Raw genomic sequence first — 23,538 nt, 5'->3', positions numbered from 1 at the left:
GTTCGAGGGGGCATACTGTCATGCGACGCCTTGGATATTGGCGTCTATGGCACCGTTGGAGTCGCTACCGCACTTCCTGATTTCCAGCACCCCTTCAACTACGGACATGCAATGGTCTAGTTCTTTTACGTTGTATGTACGTAGTACTATTTAGGCACGCCTCCTCTTGACATCTGCGCGTTGCAACCTTTCGGTCAGCTGTGTTTTTCCTTTGCTGCCGTTGTTGCGCTATGCTTTGTTCCCGGTCTCTTCCGGTTTTCTTTCCTCGTTTTCTTTCTCTCCCTCTCTGCCCGTACTTCCTCCTGTTTATGCTACTTTTCAGTGCGTGGACCACGATACAGGATTCTTTCCTAGCGGCCTCGCCGCCTCTTACTTTCACTTTCTGTCCTGCTGCCTATGCTTTGGGTTTTCGTGGTTGTCCGAACTCTAATTCAACTATCTCGGATTCCTGTGCCCACATTGGGACGAATACGTTCTTCCACTTTAATCCTGCATCTTCCAGTCCATCTGCCACATTTCCGAGGGGTTTTTTGCCACGTTTGGCTCTTTCCCCTAACTCGTCCCTCCCGGGAGGGGGGTCCTCAGGGATGTGCCCTCTAGTAGCCTTCACTGTGGCTTCCTCTCGTGTGAGACTCAAACTTCAAAACAAAAAGGAGAAGGACTACAGATCCCATCGATCCTTGAGCCCAGTGGAAGAGGACACGATTTCCTCAGGTGAGGAGTTGGAGGAGGGAAAGTGGGACATTCAGCCTCAACAAGAAAAGAAAGTTGACAGGAACATCCTCACGGACGCCATCAGCGATGTGCTCCCGCTAATGGCCCCAGCGCTGCAGGCTCCGTTACAGACGTCTCTCGTCCCTGTCCAGCCTCATGTCCAGTCGGTTCCGCCACATCCTCTGGCTCAAGTCTCCACACCGCAGCCCCTGGCTCCCAACTCCCCTCCTCCGGTCCCTGGCCAACAGGACCATCAGGCGGACACGGATGAGGAGGAGGACGCTGACACGCCATCTCCAGCCAAGGCCTTCCACAAATGTCTTGCAGGGCTGGCAGAGTACTTGGGCCTTCCTCAACCTCGAGGTAGAGCAACCAGCAGAGGGGTTCCTCACAGAGGTCCTCACGCTACGTCCTGTGACTAGAACAGGGATCCTGATGCAGAAGGACGTAGTTGCCTTGGCCAAGAAGGGTTGGCTCAAGCCTCACTCAGTCCAGCCGATGAATAAAGCCTGGACGGCAAGTACAGGCCGATGGAGAGGGATACACTCTTGCTATCGTCCAATCCTCAGCCACACTCCTCAGTGATCGCTGCGGCATCATTTTACTTCAAGCCTCAGTCGTCCTCAGCCTCCTCCTCTGCGGCGCTGCTAGGCAAGGAGGAGAAGATCTTGGAGGCATACAGGAAGAAGCTGTATTCCAACGCGGAGGCAATGCTGGCAGCCGTTAACCACAGACTCTGGCGGGAAATTGCGGATTTCCGCCCAGAGCTTCCTGCACAGAGCCAATCACAATTCAAGGCGGGATTGGCAGAGGCCAAGATGGTGGCGCAGGGCATCATGGATTCCACCGTGGCCCACATTGAAACCTCTGGCTGTGCCATCTGCATTGCAACAGACATGGCTCAGTGCTGCAAAGTTCAATCCGGATGGCCAGGATCGCATTCAGAATCATGGGCTACCATTTCCAATACACAGTGCTTCCTTTCGGCCTCAACTCGGCCCCCGAGGTCTTTACCAGGCTGATGAACACAGTAGCGGCCCTCATCAGGTCTGAGGGCCACCACATCTACCCGTACCTCGACGACTGGCTCGTCAGGGCGACAACTCCGGAAGCAGTGCACCATACTTCCCACGCTCTCATGAACACACTGCACAAGCTGGGTTTTTCACTCGACCTCAAGAAGTTGCGGCTGCAGCCCACGCAGTGACTGACCAGCTTGGGTCTCATTTGGAACATGTGCTCAGAGAGAGTTTTTCCCTCTGAGGACAAGATCACGGCCCTCAAGAGGGTCACTGGGCACTTCCTCAGCAGCCAAGTGACCTTGGCCTGGTGGTACCAACACCTACTGGGTCTCATGGCAGCAGTCCTCTTGGCCGTACCCCACAAGAGACTCAGGATGAGGAGGATAAAGCTGCACTTGGCAGCCTCTTGGAACCAGGAGCGAGGCTCTCAGTCAGAGATAATCAACGTTACTCCATCACTTCACCCAGACCTCACATGGTGGTCCATGGACGACAACCTGCAGCTGGGCAAGCCTTTCCGGCAACCTATCCCACAGGTCACCATCACCACGGACTCCTCCCTCGAGGGTTGGGGGGCCACCCTGGACAACCACTGCGTCCACGGCACCTGGACCCGTCATCAATTGGCCGGAACTGAAGGCGATCTGGCTGGCTCTGTCTACCTTCCAGTTATCGTGGGCAAGGTCGTCCTCATTCAGACAGACCACTCAACCAACATGTTCAATGTCAACAAGCAGGGAGGTACCAGATAACCCCCATCCTGCCTGCGGTGCAGGCTCGCAGTCAGCATGTGGGAATGGGCCCTGGAGAACAACATCTACCTCACGGCTGTCCACCTGCCTGGGGAATCAAACCTGGAGGCAGACCGGCTCAGCAGATTGGGTGCAGACAACTATGAGTGGCAGTTGAATGACGTACTGCAGGATATCTTCTACAAATGGGGACACCCCCAGGTGGACCTCTTTGCCTCCCGGGACAACAGGAAGTGCCAACTGGTCGCTTCCTGGCAAGGTCATGGTCAGGGCACCCTGGGCAACGCATTCCAAATTCAGTGGGACGGAATGACAGCATACGTCTTCCCGCCCACACCACTGATGCACAGGGTGATATGCAAGATCAAGGAATCTCACCACCTCAGCGTCATTCTCATAGCACCGTGGTGGCCGGCCAGGCCACGGTTCTCGGAGCTGTTCAGCCTCTCGGAGAGGGTGCCCATATGCCTTCTGACGGGCCCGGCACATCCTCTGGTGCAGCAGGGGGCAGGATCGTCCACCCTGCTCCACAGAAACTAGCCCTCACAGCGTGGCTCCTGAACAGGTCACTCTAGGTCACCTCAGCCTTTCCCAGGCTAACCTCGAGATCATACAGAGAGCCAGGAGTAAGTCTTCCAGGGCCCAGTATAAGAGCAAGTGGACTAGGTTCTGCCACTGGGCAGACTCTAAGGGTATCAACCCCCTTGCATGTACCTTGGACGACGTGCTCTCCTTCTCGGCTCACCTCGCCAATTCAGGCGTACAGGTGGACACTTGCCGCATTTACTTGGCAGCCATTGGGGCGACCAGGAATTCAGAAGAGATTTTTTCCTCTTCCAACCCGATTGTCAGGAAACATTTGACGGGACTTGCCAGGCTCTACCTGCCCATCAAGAGGCCACACCTTGTGTGGGACCTCAAAATAGTTCTGGGTGCCCTGACGCACAAACCATTTGAACCAATGGCGTCCATGGACATCAGGCTGATCACCATTAAGACAGCCTTGCTAGTTGGCCTCACCTCGTCTTGCAGAATCAGCGAAATCCAGGCGCTGGTTGCCTCAGAGCCATATACATTTCACAGGGATAAAGTAGTCCTGCGGACACACCCAGCATTCTTGCCCAAGATGCCTTCCGCATTCCATCCGAACGAAGAAATAGTGCTACCTACGTTTTTTGCTGAGCCCAAAGACGAAGCACAGAGAGTTCTGCACTGCCTTGATGTCAGGCATGCCCTGAAATTCTACTTGGACAGGACTAAGGGCTTCCACAAGTGGGATGTACTTTTTGTCACCTTCAGCGGATCAAGACCGGGGTATTGGGCCTCTAAAGCCTCCATAGCCCGTTGGATGGTCTCGGCCATCAAAGAAGCTTACGAGGGACAGCACAAGCCACTTCCGGCCAAAATTCAGTCCCACGCGGTGAGAGCCAAGGCAGCGGCCATCGCTTTCCATCGGCATGACGCCTGGCAAGTCTTAAGCAGGGGGCCACATGAGCCACCCCTTTTGGCTTTCTGCAAGCACTACTGTTTGGATGCCGGTTCTAGATCAGATGCAGTTTTCGGACAGGCGGTTTTAGAAACCTATTTGCTTAAGGAGGGTCTCCTCCCCACCCTGGGGCTACACTTGGTTATAATCGCCCATGCAGTATGAAGGAAAGAGTACGGGATATAAGAGTAATTATGAGTTACTCACCGTAGTGACTAACGCACTCTTAATCCTTAGTCCCCTTTCCTCCATACGTCCCACCAACCTCCCAACCCTCCCCTAACAAAACTGGTGTCATTAGGCAATGTTATCTATTGTCGACGTGTCTATGTGGACTGAGGTGTGTCGCCTGAGGGTGGAGTCAGGGCAGCTCATGCTCTCAGGGCCGGACCCCCACACGCCTCCAAGTTTAAAGGGGAAGAAGGATTTTTCTGGTGAAAAGGGTTCTGTCTCCCTTCCCTTGGAAGGAATGCCCATGCAGTATGGCAGAATGGGGACTAAGAGTACGTTAGTCACTATGGTGAGTAACTTATAATTTAATGCCGAGTCGTGTTGAGTCGGATGTAGATACTTGCGTAACAAGACGATATCTTCTGGTAAATAATCTGTTTGCCATTGCTTTTCTTTTTAATTCCCTACTTTCGTTTAAAATGCAATTCTCCAGCTTGGGGTCTGGCATGGATTTGCATGCTCATGAATCTTCCCTGTCGTCAGGCTGGGAATCCTCTGTAAAAGAAAAAGGTTTCACTTTCACTTACAAACTGTATTTCTACTTTAAACCAATCACTGTCCTCTGGGTCATACTGCCTCCATCCAATGACAGTTCTCTCCCTAAACCCCTCCTCTGGCAGCCATCTTCAGATTTTTCCAGCATGCTTCAGTATGGGAGTCTGCAAGCTACTTCTATGTTTTTTTGTGTTTTCGATGGAAAAAGTTTCTATTTTTGTTCCAAAAGAGGCTGTGTGCTCTTTTCTGTCTGCTGACAGTGGGGATCCGTTGTCTGTGAATTTCAGCGCCAATCAAGCAGGAAGATCGTCAAAGTTTCCAGAAGGCAATACGGCCTACTTCGCGTCCTCCGACTATGATGGAGGAGAAGGAAGGGAGGTCCCTCTTCAAGCCCTGCACCAAGTGTGGGCTACAGAACGTGTTTGTGGAAGACCAGCACCTACAATGCCTCTACTGCCTGCACCCAGACCATAAGGAAGTGCAGTGCGAGATATGCCTGGGGTTCTCCAAGAAGATGACAGACGGGCACAGTAGACTGGAGGCGTGGCTTAATGCTAAGGCCGGTGCCTCGAGCAGGGTAATGCCGAGGAGCGGTCTTCTAAGTCCTTTGAGGGCGCCTCATCTGTGGGGGCCCAAGTCAAGGCCAAGAACCACAAGTCCGAGTCCACCAGGGTCACCGTGGAAGCGGGTCCCAAGGTGGATAGGGCGCAATCAACTTCTCCCTCCACCTCCATTGCTAGCTGGCTATCGAGCTCCTCAAAACGAAATCCTCTACCCCGGCTAAACTGCAGGAGTAATCCAAAGGCCACAGACGGAGAAGGCTGAACTGCCCAAGCAGGCCCAATCAGCGCAGGCTAAGACTTTGATGATAGAGCTATGGCAGATGCTCTGACAACGGCTAAGGGAGCTGACCCTGTGAAGGTAGTCACGCAGCAAAGAAAGTATGCTTGCCCCGTAGGCACAACACTTCCACAGTGACTTTGGCAAAGTCTGCTTGCAGGCCAGAAGGGGGGGGGGGTGCCGGTTCAAGTCTGCAGGGGGAAAAAAGGGGACGGGGAGGCCCCGGAGCAGCCCCCCCCAGGCCGTGGCACAAGCCACAGCGGTCTCCTCCACAGACCACGAGAACCAGGCATCTTTGCACACAGTCCACAAGGATGTAGAAGAGGAGGACGATGGAGCCGACAGCGACGACGGAGACGACGGCGCTTGGTCTAGTTTTCCGGCAGCTCAGCCTAGGGATGTGTCTCTGGATATTCTGTCGACCCTTCACACCATGGTGTCGGAGATCCAGAAGAGGATGCCTCCGGGCCCGGTTCCTGTGGTCCCTCAGGTCCCCGTTCAGCCTTCAACTAAGAAGAGGAAGCATCATCCTATGCCCCCATTTCGGCCTTCACATCCAAGTCGTGCCCCCTCTTCCCCTACAGAAACTGACACGGGACGGACACGACGATGACGATGATATCGTAGCAGGGCGGCGTTTCTCCTCATTTGGATTCTCCACCTAGAACTTCCCCACCGGATGAGGTGAAGTTGGTCGTTCCATTCTATGATCGCCAGAGCCTCCAACCTTTTTCCGCTTATGCCTGAAGAAACCAGGAAGGAGGGTTTCTTGTACCAGAGGCGCAAGTCCAGCAGGAAGACTATCATGGCAGTGCTCCTTCGGGACGACGTGTGGGATGAGGGCCTGGCCCTCATGATGAACCTTTGCACCACGGCTCCAGCCAATTGAAATAGGCTGGAGAAGAAGTACTGGGTGCCGGACTCCACACCCAAGTGCCTGACGTTGCAACCATTGCCGGATTCAGTGGTGTCTGTGGCTGCGAGGAAACGGTCGGCTAACCCGTCCTCATAGTCTTCGGTCCCTTTGGACAGTGAGGGGAAGAAGTTGGACAGCATGGAAAGGAATGTGATTTATACTGCAGCGCCAATGATAAAGGCGGCCAACGCACTGGCGGTCCTAGCCAGGTACGACAGGGAGCTGTAGTACAAGCTGGGACCTATTCTGGAGGTCCTCCCTGACGAGAAGAGGATGGAGGCAATAGCTCTTCTCCAGGAGGGGGAAGTTGCGTCTGATCACACCATTACAGTGGCATTGGACGTCGCTGACACAAGGTTCCGCCAGATGGAGAATGGTCTCTGCCTTCGTCGACAAGGCTGGATGAAGACAACAAATTTCTGGCAGGAAGTCCAGACGAAGGTATTGGACATGCCCTTTGACGGAGAGAACTTGTTTGGGAAGGTCATCTACGAGTCCCTCCAGGCCATCAAGGCGGATACAGAGATGGCCCGTTCCTTGGGCACTTTCCAGCAGCAGCTCTTCTTTTTGCTCCTCCAGGGGAAAGTCGAGCAGGTCCTCCAAGGGGTTCTCCAATTTGTACAGTCAGCCTTACAGATCCACGACCCAGGAAGCCTACAAAGACCGTTCCCAGGCCTACGGTAGCGGAGGACAGCATTGCCCGCAGGGCAGGATGTCGGCTCTGAAACAGGCCTGAACCGGCCGGGACGTCGGGCCGCCACACGTGCACACCAGTGCGCGGTCAGCTGACTAAGTTAGTCAGTGAATGGAAGATCACCACCGACAGATGGATGCTGGACGTTCTCGCCCAGGGACACACCCTGGAATTTCAACGCAGGTGTCTGCGGTTTCCTCTGGTTGCCGTCAGGAGCAGCACATTCCTCAGCTCCAGGAAGAGGTACGGGCAATGCTGCGGAAAGGGGCGATCAAGGTAGTTCCCCCAACAGCTCTGGAGCTCCAGAGTCTATTCCAGATTCTTTCTTGTCAGAAAGAAGACTGGGCGCTGTAGACCCATCCTAGACCTGTGACGTCTCAACAAATACTAAATTCCCAAAAGTTAAGGATGGTCACATTGCAGCACATGCTCGGCCAACTGGAGGAAGTAGACTTCCTGAAGTCACTGGACCTGAGGGACGCATATTTCCATGTCCCCATTCACATGGCACATCTAACGTCTCTGCGTTTTGTAGTGCAGGGCCAGCATTATCGGTTCAAGGCCCTACCTTTCGGATTGAAGTTGGCCCCCAGAGTGTTCACAAAGTGCCTGGCACCGGTGGCGGCCGGTCTACGTGTACGGGGCATAACCGTAACTCGACTTGCTCATCCGGGCACACTCGCGAGAGTTGGCTGTCGGACACATGGAGGCGACCTTCCAGCTGCTGACTGATCTGGGATTCTCCATAAACTATCCAAAGCCCTGCTTCGCACCATCGCGGAATGCATTGTTCCTAGCAGCCAGACTCAACACAGTGTCCTGCCTGGCATCACCCTCAGAGGAGAGGGTAGTGGCCATTCAAGGGATGGTGCAGTGGCTGTTGTCGATGAAGACCACCATGATGCGAACCATCTAGTCGTTGCTCGGCATGATGTCCTGCATCTACCTCATCAGGCTCTGCAGGTTACAGATGCGACCTCTTCAGGAGTTCCTGGACGTTCGCTTGATACAGGTGTCCGGAAGGTTCACGGACAAGATCCCGATCGATGAAGAGTACAGTTGGGTGATCGTCTGGAGGGGCGTCCGCTCCAACATTGCCCGGGGCACAGGGTTCCAAAACCCTCCATACCAGGAGACGGTCATCGCGGACGCTTCCTTGGAAGGTTGGGGAGCCCATACCGGACGTCTGCACGCCATAGGCCTGTGGCTGCCACAGGAGAAGGATCTCCATACCAACACCCTGGAGCTGCTGGCAGTGTTCTGGTCCCGCAAGTCGCTCCTTCTGTTTCTAAAGGACAAGGTGGTGAGAATCGTCATGGACAACACCACCACAATGTTCTACATCAGGAAACAGGGGGGCACTATATCCCCAGCGCTCTCCAAGGAAGCACAGGACTTGTTGCACTGGGCCGTCGGTCAAAAGCTGTTCCTTTTCACCTAGCGCAGGTCAAGAACACCAATGCAGGCTCCCTCAGCAGGGAGTTGCGGTCCTGCCATGAGTGGGAACTTCGGCAGGACCAGGTGAATCGTATCTTCAAGTGGTGCAGGCACCAGATCGATCTGTTTGCGACAGCAGCAAACTCCAAATGCCAGAAGTTTGCCAGCAGGTTCCACCAACCAAGGAGCATGGGGGACGTGTTCTTCCCGTGGGAAGGCCTGTTCCTGAACGCATTTCCTCCGTTGCCTCTCCTGCTAAGAGTCATCAACACACTCGGACAGTGCCAATGCAGGATGATACTTATGACCCTGGTGTGGCCGAGGCAGATTTGGTACCCGGACCTTGTCAGCCTGCCAGCGTCGCCTCCGGTCAAGCTGCCGGTAGTTCTGGATATTCTCACCAATAAAGGAGGCACAATCCTGCATCACGACCCAGCATCGCTGAACTTGAAGGCTTGGCTCCTGCAGCCCTAGAGTTTGGTGGTTACGAGTTGCCTGCGGATTGTAGAAAGATCCTCGCCAAGGCCAGGGCGTAGTCGTCTTTGAAATGCTACGGTCACAAGGGGAAGCGTTTCGCTGCGTGGCGCTGGTCGCAGCAGATTACCCTGCGGAGGGTGACGGCCCTGCAAATTCTTCCATACTTGCTCTCCTTGGCCAAGGCCAGCCTGGCACACTCTTCTATCAAGGTGCATCTGGCGGCTATCTCCCGCTACACCAGGTCTCTGGGAAGATCTTCTCTGGTCTCACCGACTCATCAAGGAGTTCCTCAAAGGACTTTTTCCAAAAGAGCCTGTGTCATACCCCTCTTAAGTTCCTCTCATGGAAAATGGCTTTCCTTGTGGCCATCACCTCTGCCAGGAGAGTGGGTGAGATCCAGGCCCTATCCTGCAAGCAACCATACCTGACTTTCCACGAATCGAGGGTGGTGCTGTGGATGCACCCCTCTTTCATGCCGAAGGTTTCGTTGGATTTCCTCCTCAACTAGCCTTTGGTGTTACCTGTTTTTTTCCTGAAACCTTAGTCACCGGCTGAAAGTGCCTTGCACTCACTGGACGTTGCTCGTGCCTTGAAGTTCTGCGTGACGCGCACAAAAGGTTTTCGGAAGACTTCACAACTGTTTGTGAACTTTGGTCCTGTGAATCATGGGAAGGCCTTGTCCAAGGCTTCCGTTTCAAGGTGGCTCTCGGGCTGCATCATGTAGTATCATCGGCTGGCGAACCGACCGCTGTCCGGCAGTCCGTGAGCCCGCTCCACCAGAGCGGTCGCTGCGATGATGGCGTTCCTGTCAGGTGTACCCCTGCTGGACATCTGCAGGGCTGCTATGTGGAGGTCCACGCACACCTTCACGAGGTTCTACTGTGTTGACAGGGATTCCAGGGGGGATTCCAGAGTCAGCCAAGGCGTGCTATGCAACCTGTTTGCTTGAGGTGAGTCTGTTCCGGGGGTAAGAGTTAATTGCTTCTGCTGAGCCTTGCCACCTCCCGTTGTTGTGTAATGTTGTACTGCGATGTATTCGTTATTCATGAGCATGTGAATCCATGCCAGTCCCCATGCTGCAGAAGGAACACACTACTTACCTGTAAATATTGTTGTCAAGCATGGGTCTAGCATGGATTGAATTGAATTGATATTTTATTTCTATTGCGCTTATACGCAAGTGTTTCAGAGTGCGACAAGGCAAGGGAGGGGAACAAGGGAGAACAAAACAACGATCTTACTAGGCCCAGTGACATTGAGAACACGCAAGTGCATGGGAGAGGGGGAGGGGGAAAAGTGCAAGGAAGTGGTGAGAAGTGGAAAGTGCAGAGCAAACGGAGAACAGAATAAATAATAATAAATAAATAAATAATGAAAGCAACAAAAGTGGCAGTGCAGCCAGCAAGTGGCAAGTGCTGAGTTTAAGGCAGTAGACCGGGTAAGTTAGATAAGTGCAGGAAGGAAAGGAGGGCGGGGGGGACGCTGTATGGGTACAGATACAGACTCCAGTGCAAGGGGTTGCCCGGAGGCAGTGCGGGAGGGTGGCAAGGTGAGCAGGAACCTGTTCCCGGAGGACACAGGGTGGCCAGGTGCACGGTGCCAGTAGAGTCCAAATCAGCAGGGGGGCGGGGGGAAGGCAGAAGCAAAGAGGAAGGTCTTGAGGTGCTTCCGGAACTGGAGATGGTTCTCCTCAAGTTTTAGAGTGGCAGGGAGACTGTTCCAGAGGGAGGCCCCAGCCGAAGATGGAGATCTACCCCCAGCCCGTTTGTTTGAAAAACAACTGACCCTGAGAGAGTTAGAGGAGCGAAGAGCTCCAGAGCGGAGGTATTTGCGGAGGGATAGCTGAAGGTATTTTAGACCCAGGTTCCAGAAAGCCTTTTGGACAATGCAGAGGGTTTTGAATTTAATCCTTGCATCCACTGGGAGCCAATGGGGAGAATTTGGAGCTGGAGAGATACGATCCCAGGGCTTGAGGCCAAGGACAAGTCACATTCACATGCGAGCCCTCGCTCCGATCCCTCTGCGGCTCTTCTCGGTCGTACTGCCACTTTATGTGCTTACCACATTTGAAGATCGCTGCCAGAGGAGGGGCTTGGGGAGAGGGCTGTCATTGGATGCGGGCAGTATGACCCAGAGGATAGTGATTGGTTTAAAGAAGAAATACAGTTTGTAAGTGAGATTGAAACAGTTTTTTTTCTTTTTACCAAGGATTCCCAGCCTGACGACAGGGAATATTCATGAGCATGTGAATCCGTGCCAGACCCATGCTGGAGAACAATAGTTGCAGGTAAGTAACTTGTTCCATACGGTTTATTGTATATTATGGGTCATAAACATGGCGTTTCGTTATTTTTAGTTTCTAGGAAAGTGTCTCGTGAAGCTATTGTTTGTTTGTTTTATTATTTATAATGCGCGCTGGACTCGAGGGTATCAGGGCGCAGCAAGTACGTTTTCAGCTTGGGTTACATTGCTGTACAATAAATGCAGAAAATGTGACAGTTAGCAATTGTGGGAAATATATACAGTTATATGCAGAAATATATACATGCAAATTTATATACAAGTAGCAAAGAGGCATAAGCTGTTCGCTCTAGTCGGGCATAGGTTGTAGAGTATAAAATATATACAGTATGTATTGTAAACAGATACTTAAATTAATGTATACATTAATGTATACCCTCTAATGCTGTTGCTTCTAAACTGGGTCATCTGATTTCCGATGCTTGAATTAATAGGATGGTCACTGAGTCTGTAACATTAGAGGACAATATGGCAACTATCATCTCCTATTCTAGGAATTAAGAACATGTGAATGATCAAAATACATTGTTCACATTGAATAACAACTCTGAAACTGTTTCTATTTCTTCCCCAAATCAATGGCTTTGTTCACAATACACATTATCACCTGAGGTTATTGAGGAAAATTAGACCATTCATCTCTGACAAAAGTTGTGAAACATTAGCTAGAGCCACAATCTTATCAAGAGTGGACTGCAGTAATGCCCAGTTGCTGGGTGCAGCCTAGAAAAGGATGCGCAAACTTAAAGTGGTGCAAGATGATGCTATTTGCATACTTGTTTGAATAAAATCTTGTTTGCCTCAGTATCAGCTGTGAGGGATCTGAGGACATCCTCACTTCTTTTCCCCATATAGCCTCCTCCCAGGTGGCCAGGGAAAGGCTGTCCCTATTGGATCCTGACCCTTGGGGTGGATATGCGAGGGAGGACTACCTGGGTGAAGGAAAATTGGGGCGTGGAGGCGAGGCACCCTTGGGTGAGACGCGGTATCCCCCATTTCCCTTTCATAAGAAGTCCGACATCCCCCAAGCCTTGTAGGATATTGCCTGTCCCTTCCCTATTTTTCCAGTAAAACATCCCCCAATAGATACCAGTTCGGCACTGGGATGAGGGAGAGACAACCCAGAGCAATACATCCTCCTTTTATTGACTCACACATGCACACACACCATTTAGGTACTGGGACGAGGAGGAGGCACGCCAGAGCAATGCTGAACTTCCAAACCGGCAATGAATGGTCTAGTCCTTTTTGGACCAATCAATCGGGTGGGAGGTTTAAAAGCAGGTAGAATGGAGAAAATTGAGTCAGCTGTAGAAGCAGATCTAGGGACTGCTAGATGAGAGCAGACCTCTCCTGGAAGGCGGCATGGCAGACTGAGTGCTCGAGAACCTTGGTTAGATGCGGAGTATATGCAGTAGAAAGCTGGAGGCCTGTGCCGCACTATGAAGAGGGAACTGACGTGACCAGGCAAAGCCACAGAGTGAGGCCCGAGCTGCAAGAGATGCATCAGTGGTCGGAGCAAAGCCACAAAGAGCCACTGTGGAGACTGAGTGAGGCGTCTCACGAGAGGGAGAAAGAAAGGGAGAGAGAGAGCTTGTGGCAGCCGGAAGCCTCGCTGTAAAATCGTAAGCACCAACCAGCCTAGGCAAGGGGTCGCCGGGACAGCAGGCAAGCATGTCAGACCTGCGAGAACTTTAATGAATGTCAAGTATAAATTAAAGCAAGCATTTTTTGAATACCAATCTGAATGAAAGCAAGCATTTTGAATACCTATCTGAATTAAAGCAGTTTTGTGGAATCGCATGATATAAAGGAACTGTGTACTTTGTGAGAGCACGCATTGGCAAGAGCCACAAGAGTGCATGAAAGTGCGACGCGTGAATAGTGGAAAACAGCAATGGTAAAGCATCATGAGGATGTGAAATGAGAATAAACCAAGTGCCACTGTGGAGCTGAAAAAGTGGCAACGTGCATATGAAAGAGAAGCATTACAGGTCATGTCGTTGCATGACCTGTAATGGGGGGACCATGTGGTCCAACAACTGCGCCTAGACCGAGGACACCCACCTATGGAAAAGCCACTTAAAATACCTGCAAAGAAGCTGGTGATTCGACTATAAAGAAAAGCTTGTTTGTACTGAAATTAAGGAACTGAACTTTATGAAATTGTTTTTTTTTTTTAATATAACTTTTTATTGTTTTGAAGTAAAAACATTACTTAACAAACTAACATGTGCCATTGCTTGGTATGACTTCCTCAGAAGTGTCATTCAAATCGAAGTCCCTGCCGCAGAGAAAATATCATAATAGTGACAAATCAGCCCATGCCAGGTAACCCGTAAAAACAGAAAATAATGGAAGAATGCCTCAGCCCTGCCTCACCCACCTACCCCACACCTTCAGAAATTTCTGGGGACAGCCCTGTTAGGCAGAATTCTCAAAAATGTGCTAATTCCCTCTACCTTAGAGACCCCCAGCAACTTTGCTGGATTTTGACTTGATTCCCACTCTCTCATGTATTTTAATATGTGTTTTACCTTTGTGTTTCCTTTGGTTATGGAGTCTGACCAACTCCATAGGCATCATCTTTTTCATTTGTGTCACACAGCACCCTCTGCGCAGTGACACAGGGAAGCCTTTCAGGCTTTCGCAAGGTTTAACTACCTTATCTGGGATAAACTACTGTTTCCCAGAACCGTGAAGTGAAATTGATTTCCCTTAGTCCTGTACATTTCTAGACCCAGCACAACCTATCTTCATATAGAGTGCTGGAGGGGTTACTAGTATCCACTGTGTCTAGATACTCATGTAACAGTCAAATGTTACCCTTTCCTCTCAGAATGGCTGGTGGCAGTGGTTTTACAACAAACTACCATGATTTTTCCCGACTGCAAACTACTCGTTCTAAAATGGTTCCCGGTCTTCTTTTTACGCCATGTCTTTGTGGAAAGGTTCTTCTAGAGTTTTTCTCTGGGCGCCAAACCAGGTTTGGTCTCTTTGTTCATTCGCCTTTTGCGGGCTTCAGGAGTGAAACCCGCCTCTGGCTCCAGAGTGTCTGGGGTAGGAAGGAAGTGTGGGAGGTGCCCGAAACTCCCTGTGCTTAGTCTCCTAGGAGACCCAAATGCACTCTGTGATGATTGGCTGGCTGACTGTCCCGCAAGGACAGCCACCCTGCTGGATGAGTGGCAGCTAGGCTGGAATGAATGGGAGAGAACTGAATAAAAGGTGAGTCTCTTGGCTTGGAAGGCAGAGTCGACAACTGGACGAAGGAACCGAAGAAGAGCTTGAAGAGGACGGCTGCTGCAACTCCTGAACCGTTGGTTTGCCTGGTGAAGCCTTGCTGCAGGTCCAATTCGTCAAGTTCGCATCGACAGAGAAGACCTGCAAAGGATGACTTCTCCCTTTGAGTTGGTAGGACCAGTCAACTCCCAAGTAAGCCACCTGGTCACCCATCTCTGAGCTGGTTGCATTTCCTCAGAGTGCTGCAGGAAACAGTAGAGCCAGGGAGAGGGACACCAGATTTTGTGCGTTACTTGTAAACTGGCCGAAAGCGTTTGGAAGATCCTCCGGACTCCCACGACGTCGGACCGACCAAGCCTGACCCCCCTCAGCTGAGTGTGGGGTCCTCAGAAGCAAGGACAGTCCACCTTGATAGCCAGGACCAGCGTTGTTACCAGTGCGGTAGCTTAAATGCGAAATAGCCACTGAAATTGAAGTTTGCTAGTTGCGAGCCCCCTGACGTCCTCCCTCTTGTCCCCACGACTGAGGTCCAGGGACAGCAAGATCTGCAGGAACTGCCAGGAACAGAAGTCATTAGCTGCATCTTTTTCTTCATTGTATGGCAATGTAAAACAAGACTGAGAGAACTTACCTCTCACAGCGAAAGTGCTTGAAACTTTTGCAGCTTGCAGGCCTAATCAGCTTGTGACCCAACATATGATTCTTCTTTTTACAAACTACTTCCAAGAACTTGTGCAGAGACTTTTTTTCGTTTAATTACCAGAACCGCTTTAACCTATCCAAGACTTTAGTCCATTGACTTTCGCCTAGCCTTTTGAATGGACTGTTCTGGTGAACGCCAAGTATCTGCACTGTCCAAGAATAATTGTAATCTTTTATGTTCTGATAACCTTTACCTTTTACTCCTCTTGAAAAGTACTGAAGTATATTTGTGTGTTATTTATGATTGCCTCCTTCTAATTAATGTTTTATAACTGACTGATAATTAAATAAATAAGTATTTATCCAAGAAACCTTGAGTATAAGAGTTTATTTGAACACCTGTGATTGTAAACCTCTGTGTAACATCATTACTGCTCACATTCCCATCCTGAGATAAGCTTGGCTGCTCAACACGCTACCAAAACTGTGTAGTACAGATTTATACCATGGGTTGGTTTGCTTACACCTCTAGTCATAGTTGTGTGTAGTGTTCCTAGAGGGTAAAGCAGACCCAGGTACAGTGGCACTAGGGGAGGGGAACCCGCAGAGAGGCGCCGCAGTGACCATGATGAGGACCCGCGTGCAGACCTTCTCCGAGACGCACCCCAGACCTATCAAGAATGCAAATTGTCCCGAAGCCATACTCACCACTAAGGAGGGCCAGCCAGCCACACGGAACGGTACGCAGACAGTCGAGAAGGCGGGTCGGTGCTGCGGATATGAAGGCACCATGCCGGAGGAAGGGGCCGGCCAGCAGAGCATCCCCTTATCCCACACAGAACAGGGTAGAGAAGCGGGACCCCATGACAGTGGAGCGAAACACTTACCATGACTACTGGAAGCAGAAGGGGAATAAGCCTTCAGCCTTTAAGGGAGGCGGTGCTAATACGCACCAGCCTATGGAAACAATGATAGACATGAGCCCTTCTGATGGTGGGGAACTAAGCCGGGGGCGGGACATAAAAGCTGTGAATTTACCAGGTTTGTTGTTCGTTCTTTCAATGAACATTGGCGAGGAAGGAGAAGCAAGAAGCGAATGGTGGGCCTATCTGTCCAGTAAGGAGTAGGAGGCAGCCGAGGAGGCTTTCTCTAGCATATCCCAGGAGGATTTGACAGTGAGGAAACTGTCCTGGGAGGTTATATCTATCCAAGACATACTTTGAATTAATAAAAGCTATCATGTCAGCATCAACCCACGGCTCCAGTGTTTCACTCTGTCACAGTACTGCATACAAACTTTGCCTACAAGCCCCTTGCATTATATGCACGCCTCCCAAATGACACACCTCTATCAACCTCAGCGGATCATCGACAGAGTCTTGGGTGATCTGCCGAGCCCCACATTTCAGCAATTAATCTCTTAGTCAATCCAAATGTTATAGAGAGAAACTCCCTTTCATACATGGTGAACCCCACCACCCCCCAAATCCTCAGCAATGTCAGTTTCGTTTCACAAGGCACCTGCGACCCCAGCAGCCACGTTAACCTGCGGATACACTTCCCCCAGAGAACCTGGATTTGTTCCCATTCCCATAATATATGGAAAAAAGTGCCCAGCACTCTCCCACACCTCAGATCAGTATTCCCATCTGCCACCCCCCATTGCACACGTACCGTTTGTGGGTAGTATACTCCATGTAGTATTTTATATTGGATTATGTGGAGTCTTGCAGCAATTCCAATCTCACGTGAGAACATGAGCGCCTCTACCCATTCCTCTGGGTCCAGTGGGCCTACATCCCCTTCCCATTTGCCCTTGAGTTGGAACAGTTCCTGGGCCCCAAATGCTGTCAGTACCTGATACATCGTTGAGGTGACCTTAGTAGTAATACGGGCCGTAAAAAGATTGGCCTCCAGGGACAAGCTCTTCAGGACCTCTACCAACAAGGGGAACTGGGAGCCAATAGTTTACAACAGCTGCAGGTACCTCTATTGTTCCTTACCCCCCAGTTCAAAAGTGTCTTGGAGTGACCCAAATGAGATGAGCCGTCCATCCCGCACCGCATCGGCCAGGACCTGCACCCCACACTCCTAACTTTTGAACTGGCCCATTTTAACTAGCTCAGGGAGTTGATTATTTTTCCAAAGGGGATGTTATAGGGTTGGCTTCCCCCTCCACCCGATATACTGGTGTGCATCTGCCCATACTTGTCAGACATGTAATAACATCAGAGATCTTCCCACCCACACCCCATAAAGCATTTGTTTGGGTGGCATCTGTCCCATTCTACCTCCTTTCTATCACGATATGGGGAAGCCCGAGGTCACCATGAAGCCAGTCGTTCAGTGTCCCCAGTTGTGCAGCCCAGTAGTACCGACAAAGGCAGGGTAGGCTGATACCCCCCACACGTACAGAGCTCTTCAATGCTTTAAGAGTGATATCCGGCTGCTTCGCCCCCCACATCAGTCCCTGCAGCATGCTATCGATTGTGGTGAAGATCGTCTTGGAAACGGGTAGTGGCGCATTTTGCAGTACATATAGAAACCTAGGCAGGGTGAGCATTTTAAAGAGAGGTGCTTTACCCAATAAAATTGGAGGGAAGGATTGCCATTGCACCACATCAGAGTAGCATCTGTCCATTACTGGGTGCAGGTTGAGTCAGAGAAAATCTGAGGGGCACAGACTCGTGGATGCCCAGATACTTAATACCGGAATCTGAAACTGGATAAGAAAATTTTTTGGGGATAGCCCCATCCCCTCCCTGTAGTGGGAAGAGAGTAGACTTTTGCCAGTCACTTTCAGCCTGCTGAATGCCTGGTATTCTGCTACAATGGTGGTCACAGCTGGACAAGACACCACAGGGTTTCTCATATAAATCAAGAAGTCGTCTGTATGAAGTGAAACCCGATCTTCCCTCCCCAAGGGCCATTTGAATCCTGTCCATTCGGGGGCCGTGCTAAGCTTGATTGCGAGTGGCTCTCTGACCAAAGTAAAGAGCAGTGGTGGGGGGGGGGGGCAACCCTGCCTCATACCAAATTTAATGCCCTAGAGGATACACCATTAACTCAAACCACTGCCTCCGGAGATTTACAGAGCAGCCAGATCCATGTTAGGAAACCTTCCCAAAGCCCCATGTAACCCATGATCTCCCAGAGAGGAGCCCAAGAAACCGAATTGAAAGCCTTCTCAAAATCCACTGCCAGAAAAGCTAGTGGATCGATATTAAAGCGGATTGATTGATAGCCAACTGTACTCTGCGAAGGTTAATGCGCGTAGAACGGGTGGGCCTGAAACTACATTGGTCTGGGTGTATTATGGAATCTATCACCCCCAATAGACGATTGGCTAGGACCCATGCCAACAATATGGCCTCCCCGTTAATTAACGAGATCGGCCTATCGGAGACACAGAGCTCTGGGGGCTTCCCGGGTTATGGAAGCACCACTATGCAGCCTCTCCTGAGGTCAGAGGGGAGATGCCCATCCCGCCGTCATTGCTGGAATAGACAGTGCATGGGCCCAATGACCAGATCCCCCAGTCGCTTCCATGTCTCCACCGGGAAGCCTTTGGGCTGACTGTAGCTGTGAGAGCGCTGCCAATACCTCCTCCTGCATGATGTCCACTTTTAACCCAAACACCTGCTGTTCGTAAGACAGGGGAGCGCCACAGAGTCAAATCTCAGTGCGTCAAGTAAGGGCAACTCCTGTGCAAGATGGTACAGCGTCTCATAGAAGACAACGAATGCGCCGAGAATGTCTGCATCCTTCGTCATTTCTCCTTGCGCAACCTGTATGGCACGCCCCTACCCACTCACTCTATTTTGTCTTTCCTTCCAGGCAAGCGCTTTCTCCGCCTTATCCCCAGACTCGTGGATCTGACTATGCGCATCCTAGTGGGTCCATCGAGCATTGTCCAGTGACACATTGCAGAGGGATTCCTGTGCTGTAACTACTGCCTCTTGTGAATCCCAGGACCAGCTAGCCAAACATTCCTCCTCTGCCCCGACAGATAAGCCCTCTGCCTCCTCGACTGCCTTTGCGTGCCACTAGCGGAAGATAATGGTGCGAGGAAGAGCATCCGGGACGGCCCGTAGGGACTCCATGCGCTCGCTCAATAGAGAAAAGGTTTGAGAGTTTCTTCGGGGCAAAGAGATCCAACGGCCAGCATTCTAGGAAGACCTCCATGCTAGGCTCCTCCTCTCTTTCCGGCACTCCAAGGATGCAAAGGTTGTTTCGCTGTGACCTCCTCTTGCTGTCTTTGGCCCTCTCTCCAGTTGTGCTAGTTTCTGCGAGACCGCCGCAAGCTGCTGCTCCATACACTTGAACGCATCCTCAGAGTCTGAGATGCGCTGTTCTGCTTCTCCCACCCATGATGCAAACTTCCGAAGATCTTGCCAGAGGTAGGACACCACTGTAGATAAGCCATTTTTTTTTTCTTCGACAGAGTATCTGGACTCCCGTATGGTGCTCATAATGTCAGTGAGAGATCTGTGTCGCTTGCGTCCCTCCTCCTGCGCTGGGCATTGCTCGAGTGGGCACCGCTTGATCGATTCAATTTTTAGTCTCTGGCGTCCTGACTTTGTCCTTCACCATGGCGTCTGCGCGCCAGACTCCATTCGCTGACAGCACTCCACCGCCTCCTCTGGCACAAATCTCTGGTGCACCAGACCCTTGAACCCTTGAAACACCACCCAGGCGCCAAGCCTGGTGTCCAATAGGTCTCGCCTTTGCCTGTTTCCTCTGTTGTTGGTATGAGGCCCCGTGGTGGTCACTGCCCAGTCTAGTGTGGAGCCATCGGGGGCTGTCTGCCCCCTTTGCCCCCCCGGCAGATGTGGTGTAGTGCCGGCATTGGTGTTCGTAGAATAGGCTGCCCCAAGGAGATCCCCATTACAGTGTCCACAGCTCCCCAGATTTCAAATGTGGTAGGAGTGTGCCTTTTGATGTTGGTGCCACACAGCCATTCAGCCCACCAGTCTGCTCCTTCCCGCACACCAGGGGCAGCAGTCTCGGGGCCCCCCTAACCCACCACGCCCCGGGTACTTGCGCCCCCAGTAGTTGCAATCTGCCTTGTATACAGAGGCCCAGGGTGAGGCAGAGTGATTTTATGTACCTGCCACCGATGTTATGAATCCTCAGAGGCACCAGGTGGTGTCCACAGGGCGCACACAGCGTGGGTTCCCAGACACAGCACTCCTCGTAGGTGAAAGCAGGTTGTCCGCCCTGGGCCCCTATGCTTAGTACCCTCCAAGCGCAGGGCCACCTGCTGTGGCATCTCGTACACAATGCTTACGCTTCCCGTGTTCTCCTGCCGGTCGCCAGGGCCAATGTTCACCTCTCCAGTGAAAATAGTGTGGTGCAATGTGCTCTGCGCCTCAGTGTTAACAGGCACCATTCAGGATGCGGGATGGGTCAACTCAACCTATCCGCACTGTGAGGCACAGTCTCCGGGCCTAACTTCAGCCTACTCACGGCTCCTCCTTCCCCCACTTCCGCCCGCAAGGGTGTGTGCCCAGTCCACGGGTGTCCCGTCGTAGAAACGTTGCGGATTGTAGTATCTGCCGGTGTTGTAAGGGGTACGGACTTGCTCCCAGCTCACTGCCAATTCAAGTGCCAGAGGACTCCCAGCCCCCAGCTGCTTTGTTTGCAAAAAATGGCTGCCTCTCTTTGTTGCATACTCGGCATGACAAAAAGGATCTTCCCGGCTCTGTCTCAGCCCCGGAAGCCGACAGATTGCGGCGTAGACACTCCGCCACTGAACCGGCGCAGAAGGCTTCAGAAATGGAAGGTTTAATGAGGAGAAATCTTTCAGGATATTGGCGGCCCCGGTAGAGCTTGTGAAACTCGCATCTCCATACGCCAGCTGCCCAACGGCGCCCCCAAGAACTTTATTAAATTAATGAAAGGTAACCAAACCAGAAGTGCTGGAAAGTATTACAAAAAATCGTGTTTTTGGAAGTTGGAAAAGTTGAAAGACTTGAACCTTGGGAAAGGAAAACCCTTTCCAACCAAGACCTGGGAGAAGCTCTGAACTGTTATTTGAACACTTACTTTGATGTTGACATCCCTACACATTGTATAAAAATAGATGTGAGGGCAAGTATTGGTTTTAGACACACAGATATTTACTTTGGACCTCCTGACACAGACTCTCCTTTGTTTATTTAGGTAGGGAAATCCCACCTTTGTTTTTGTTGACCAAGAATTGGAATATTTGTGTTTTACATTAGTGGCAGCCTGAATGCAAACACATCAATAAAACCACGTATTTAAACCACAACTCTCTTGCATCATGTGTATCATTGCTCAACGTCCCTAAACTGATAAAAGGAAGCCATGCAGAAATGGTACTGTGCTAATGGGATAAACCCTTGCTATTCAATATTTACACACTAAGCGTTTCTAAAAAAATAAAATAAAAAATAAAGGGCCATGCAAATCTGTGGATGTATTTTCTGTGTTGGCTATGCCCTTTCTTTCCTTACCATTGTGAACGATAATTTTATGTTTTCCATTACTTTTTATTATTCAAATATTTGAATGATTTGAATTAACCCGATATGCTTGTACAAAGTTGCTTTTGTGTCTGAAATTAAGCCATTCTGAACACATTTTCCACAGCTTCTTGTTTTGGACAAGAAAACAAATGAATATAAAGAGGTTGCTGGTCTCTTCGGAAAAACAATGGATAGTGAACGCATTTTAAATATTCGAAGAATACAAAACCTTGATTTATGGGAGTTTTTTTGCAGGTAATGGTTCATGAAATTATCAATTGTTATTGTTATGAAGAATAAATCCCATATAATGGATTAATACTTGATGATGTACCTTTTGCACTTAGATGGCAACCAAATAGCAGTGGCTGCACTATACAAGACTACTGAAGATTACATCACATTAGTCTTGTTTTAATGAGCCAGAAAATCTGTCAGATCAGTGCCAGCCTGCATCCGTTGTCTGAGGTATGCTCTGCTGGTTTTTTAATCTGTATCAGCATGGGAACCAGGGTTTCCATGCCATCATTCGCTCCATGTGGAAACACACCTGGATCATAATGGAAAGAACAACATGGCCACTATTACTATGGATCACTACATACTTCACCTGCTATTGGCAGATGCAAGAGGGAGAGCAGAATCTCCAGGGTCCATGCCTCGCTGACCACATCAAAATGTGATGCAGGCAGAGACAAACGTGTACTTGCACCTAGTGGTTTTCTCGCTCTGTCCAGGGAAATAGATCCAAATGTGATCTCTGCATGTTTTTACTCTTTATGCCATTGTGTGATGTAATTAAGAGCGTGCAAGAATTTCTAGGTATAGTAAAGATTCGATAATTCGGCATCATTGGCAATCCAATGGTATTGGGTAATCAAAAATGCTGGTTAACTGAGTGTCGGTTGTCTGAGCCAGATAAACGAGAAAAGGGGCTGGTTAATGAAGCTTCCTGGCCCTTTTGCTACATTACCCGGCTCCAAAAACCTGTTAACCAGCATTTTCTTAACCAGAAACGTTACTGTTACTGGCAGTTGAGGTGTCGGTTATAAAACCATCCGTTTAACAAGGTGCTGTTTAACAAAGCTTTTTTTTTTAACCTTTTTTTTTTCATTTACATTTTGAACACAAAACAAAACACCAAAACAACTTAAACCACAACTCACAACACATTTGCTCTGGCACTTTCGAGTTTGAGGCCATATTGTTCTTTATCTGCTCGGGTCACGGCTAGGCCTCCTCCCTCCCTTTCCTGCTGACTTCCCACTGGCCTGTGTTTTGCGCCCGGGTGTGAGCGGGTCGGCTCTCCTCTTCCTCTGGGTCACTTGGATTTCCCGTGCTGTCTCTGTCATTGATACCGAACAGGTCTTGTACAAGAGTGTTCCATGCCAATATCTTGGCCCCGCTATTTCCTTCTCCCCTTTGCGTAGCCCTTGTCCAGACTGCTGTTTTGGCTACTGCCCACTTTTGTAAGTCCGCCCACCATCCCTCTATCGAGGGTCCCGCGCTTGTGTTCCACGCCATCGCAATGCGGCATATCGCCAATATTGTCATCAGGTCTTTCATCTTTGCTAAATGTGTCCTCTGCTTGTCTCCTCTTGGCAACAAGCCCAGTATGTAAGATGCCGGCGACCAAGCCTGATTGTGGATTCCTGCCTTCAACGCCCTTTCCTTGATCAAACTCAAGAAGATCGTTATTCTCGGGCATGACCAGAACATATGTACCATGTCTACTTGTTCTGCTTGGCAGCGTGGGCAGCTTTGAGTTTGTCTGTTCCCCATGTTCGACATTCTTTT

The 23,538-nt window shown here is 50.6% G+C and overlaps 1 protein-coding gene across 2 annotated transcripts in view; it reads left to right on the top strand.

Moving 5' to 3' along the window:
• PARP11 (poly(ADP-ribose) polymerase family member 11) overlaps positions 1-23,538 on the top strand; it is a 331,373-nt gene that overhangs the window by 180,487 nt on the left and 127,348 nt on the right. For both annotated transcript variants that reach the window (XM_069628296.1, XM_069628297.1), the window contains one exon: positions 21,866-21,996. In XM_069628296.1, the coding sequence (XP_069484397.1) occupies positions 21,866-21,996 (131 nt within the window). The remainder of the gene's footprint in view (positions 1-21,865; positions 21,997-23,538) is intronic.

Source organism: Ambystoma mexicanum, chromosome 12 (genome assembly GCF_040938575.1).
Source record: "Ambystoma mexicanum isolate Mex_15411 chromosome 12, UKY_AmexF1_1, whole genome shotgun sequence".
Taxonomy (NCBI): Eukaryota; Metazoa; Chordata; class Amphibia; order Caudata; family Ambystomatidae; genus Ambystoma; species Ambystoma mexicanum.
Note: the sequence above shows the minus strand (reverse complement) of the source record. Positions and strands in the feature narration are given on the sequence as shown.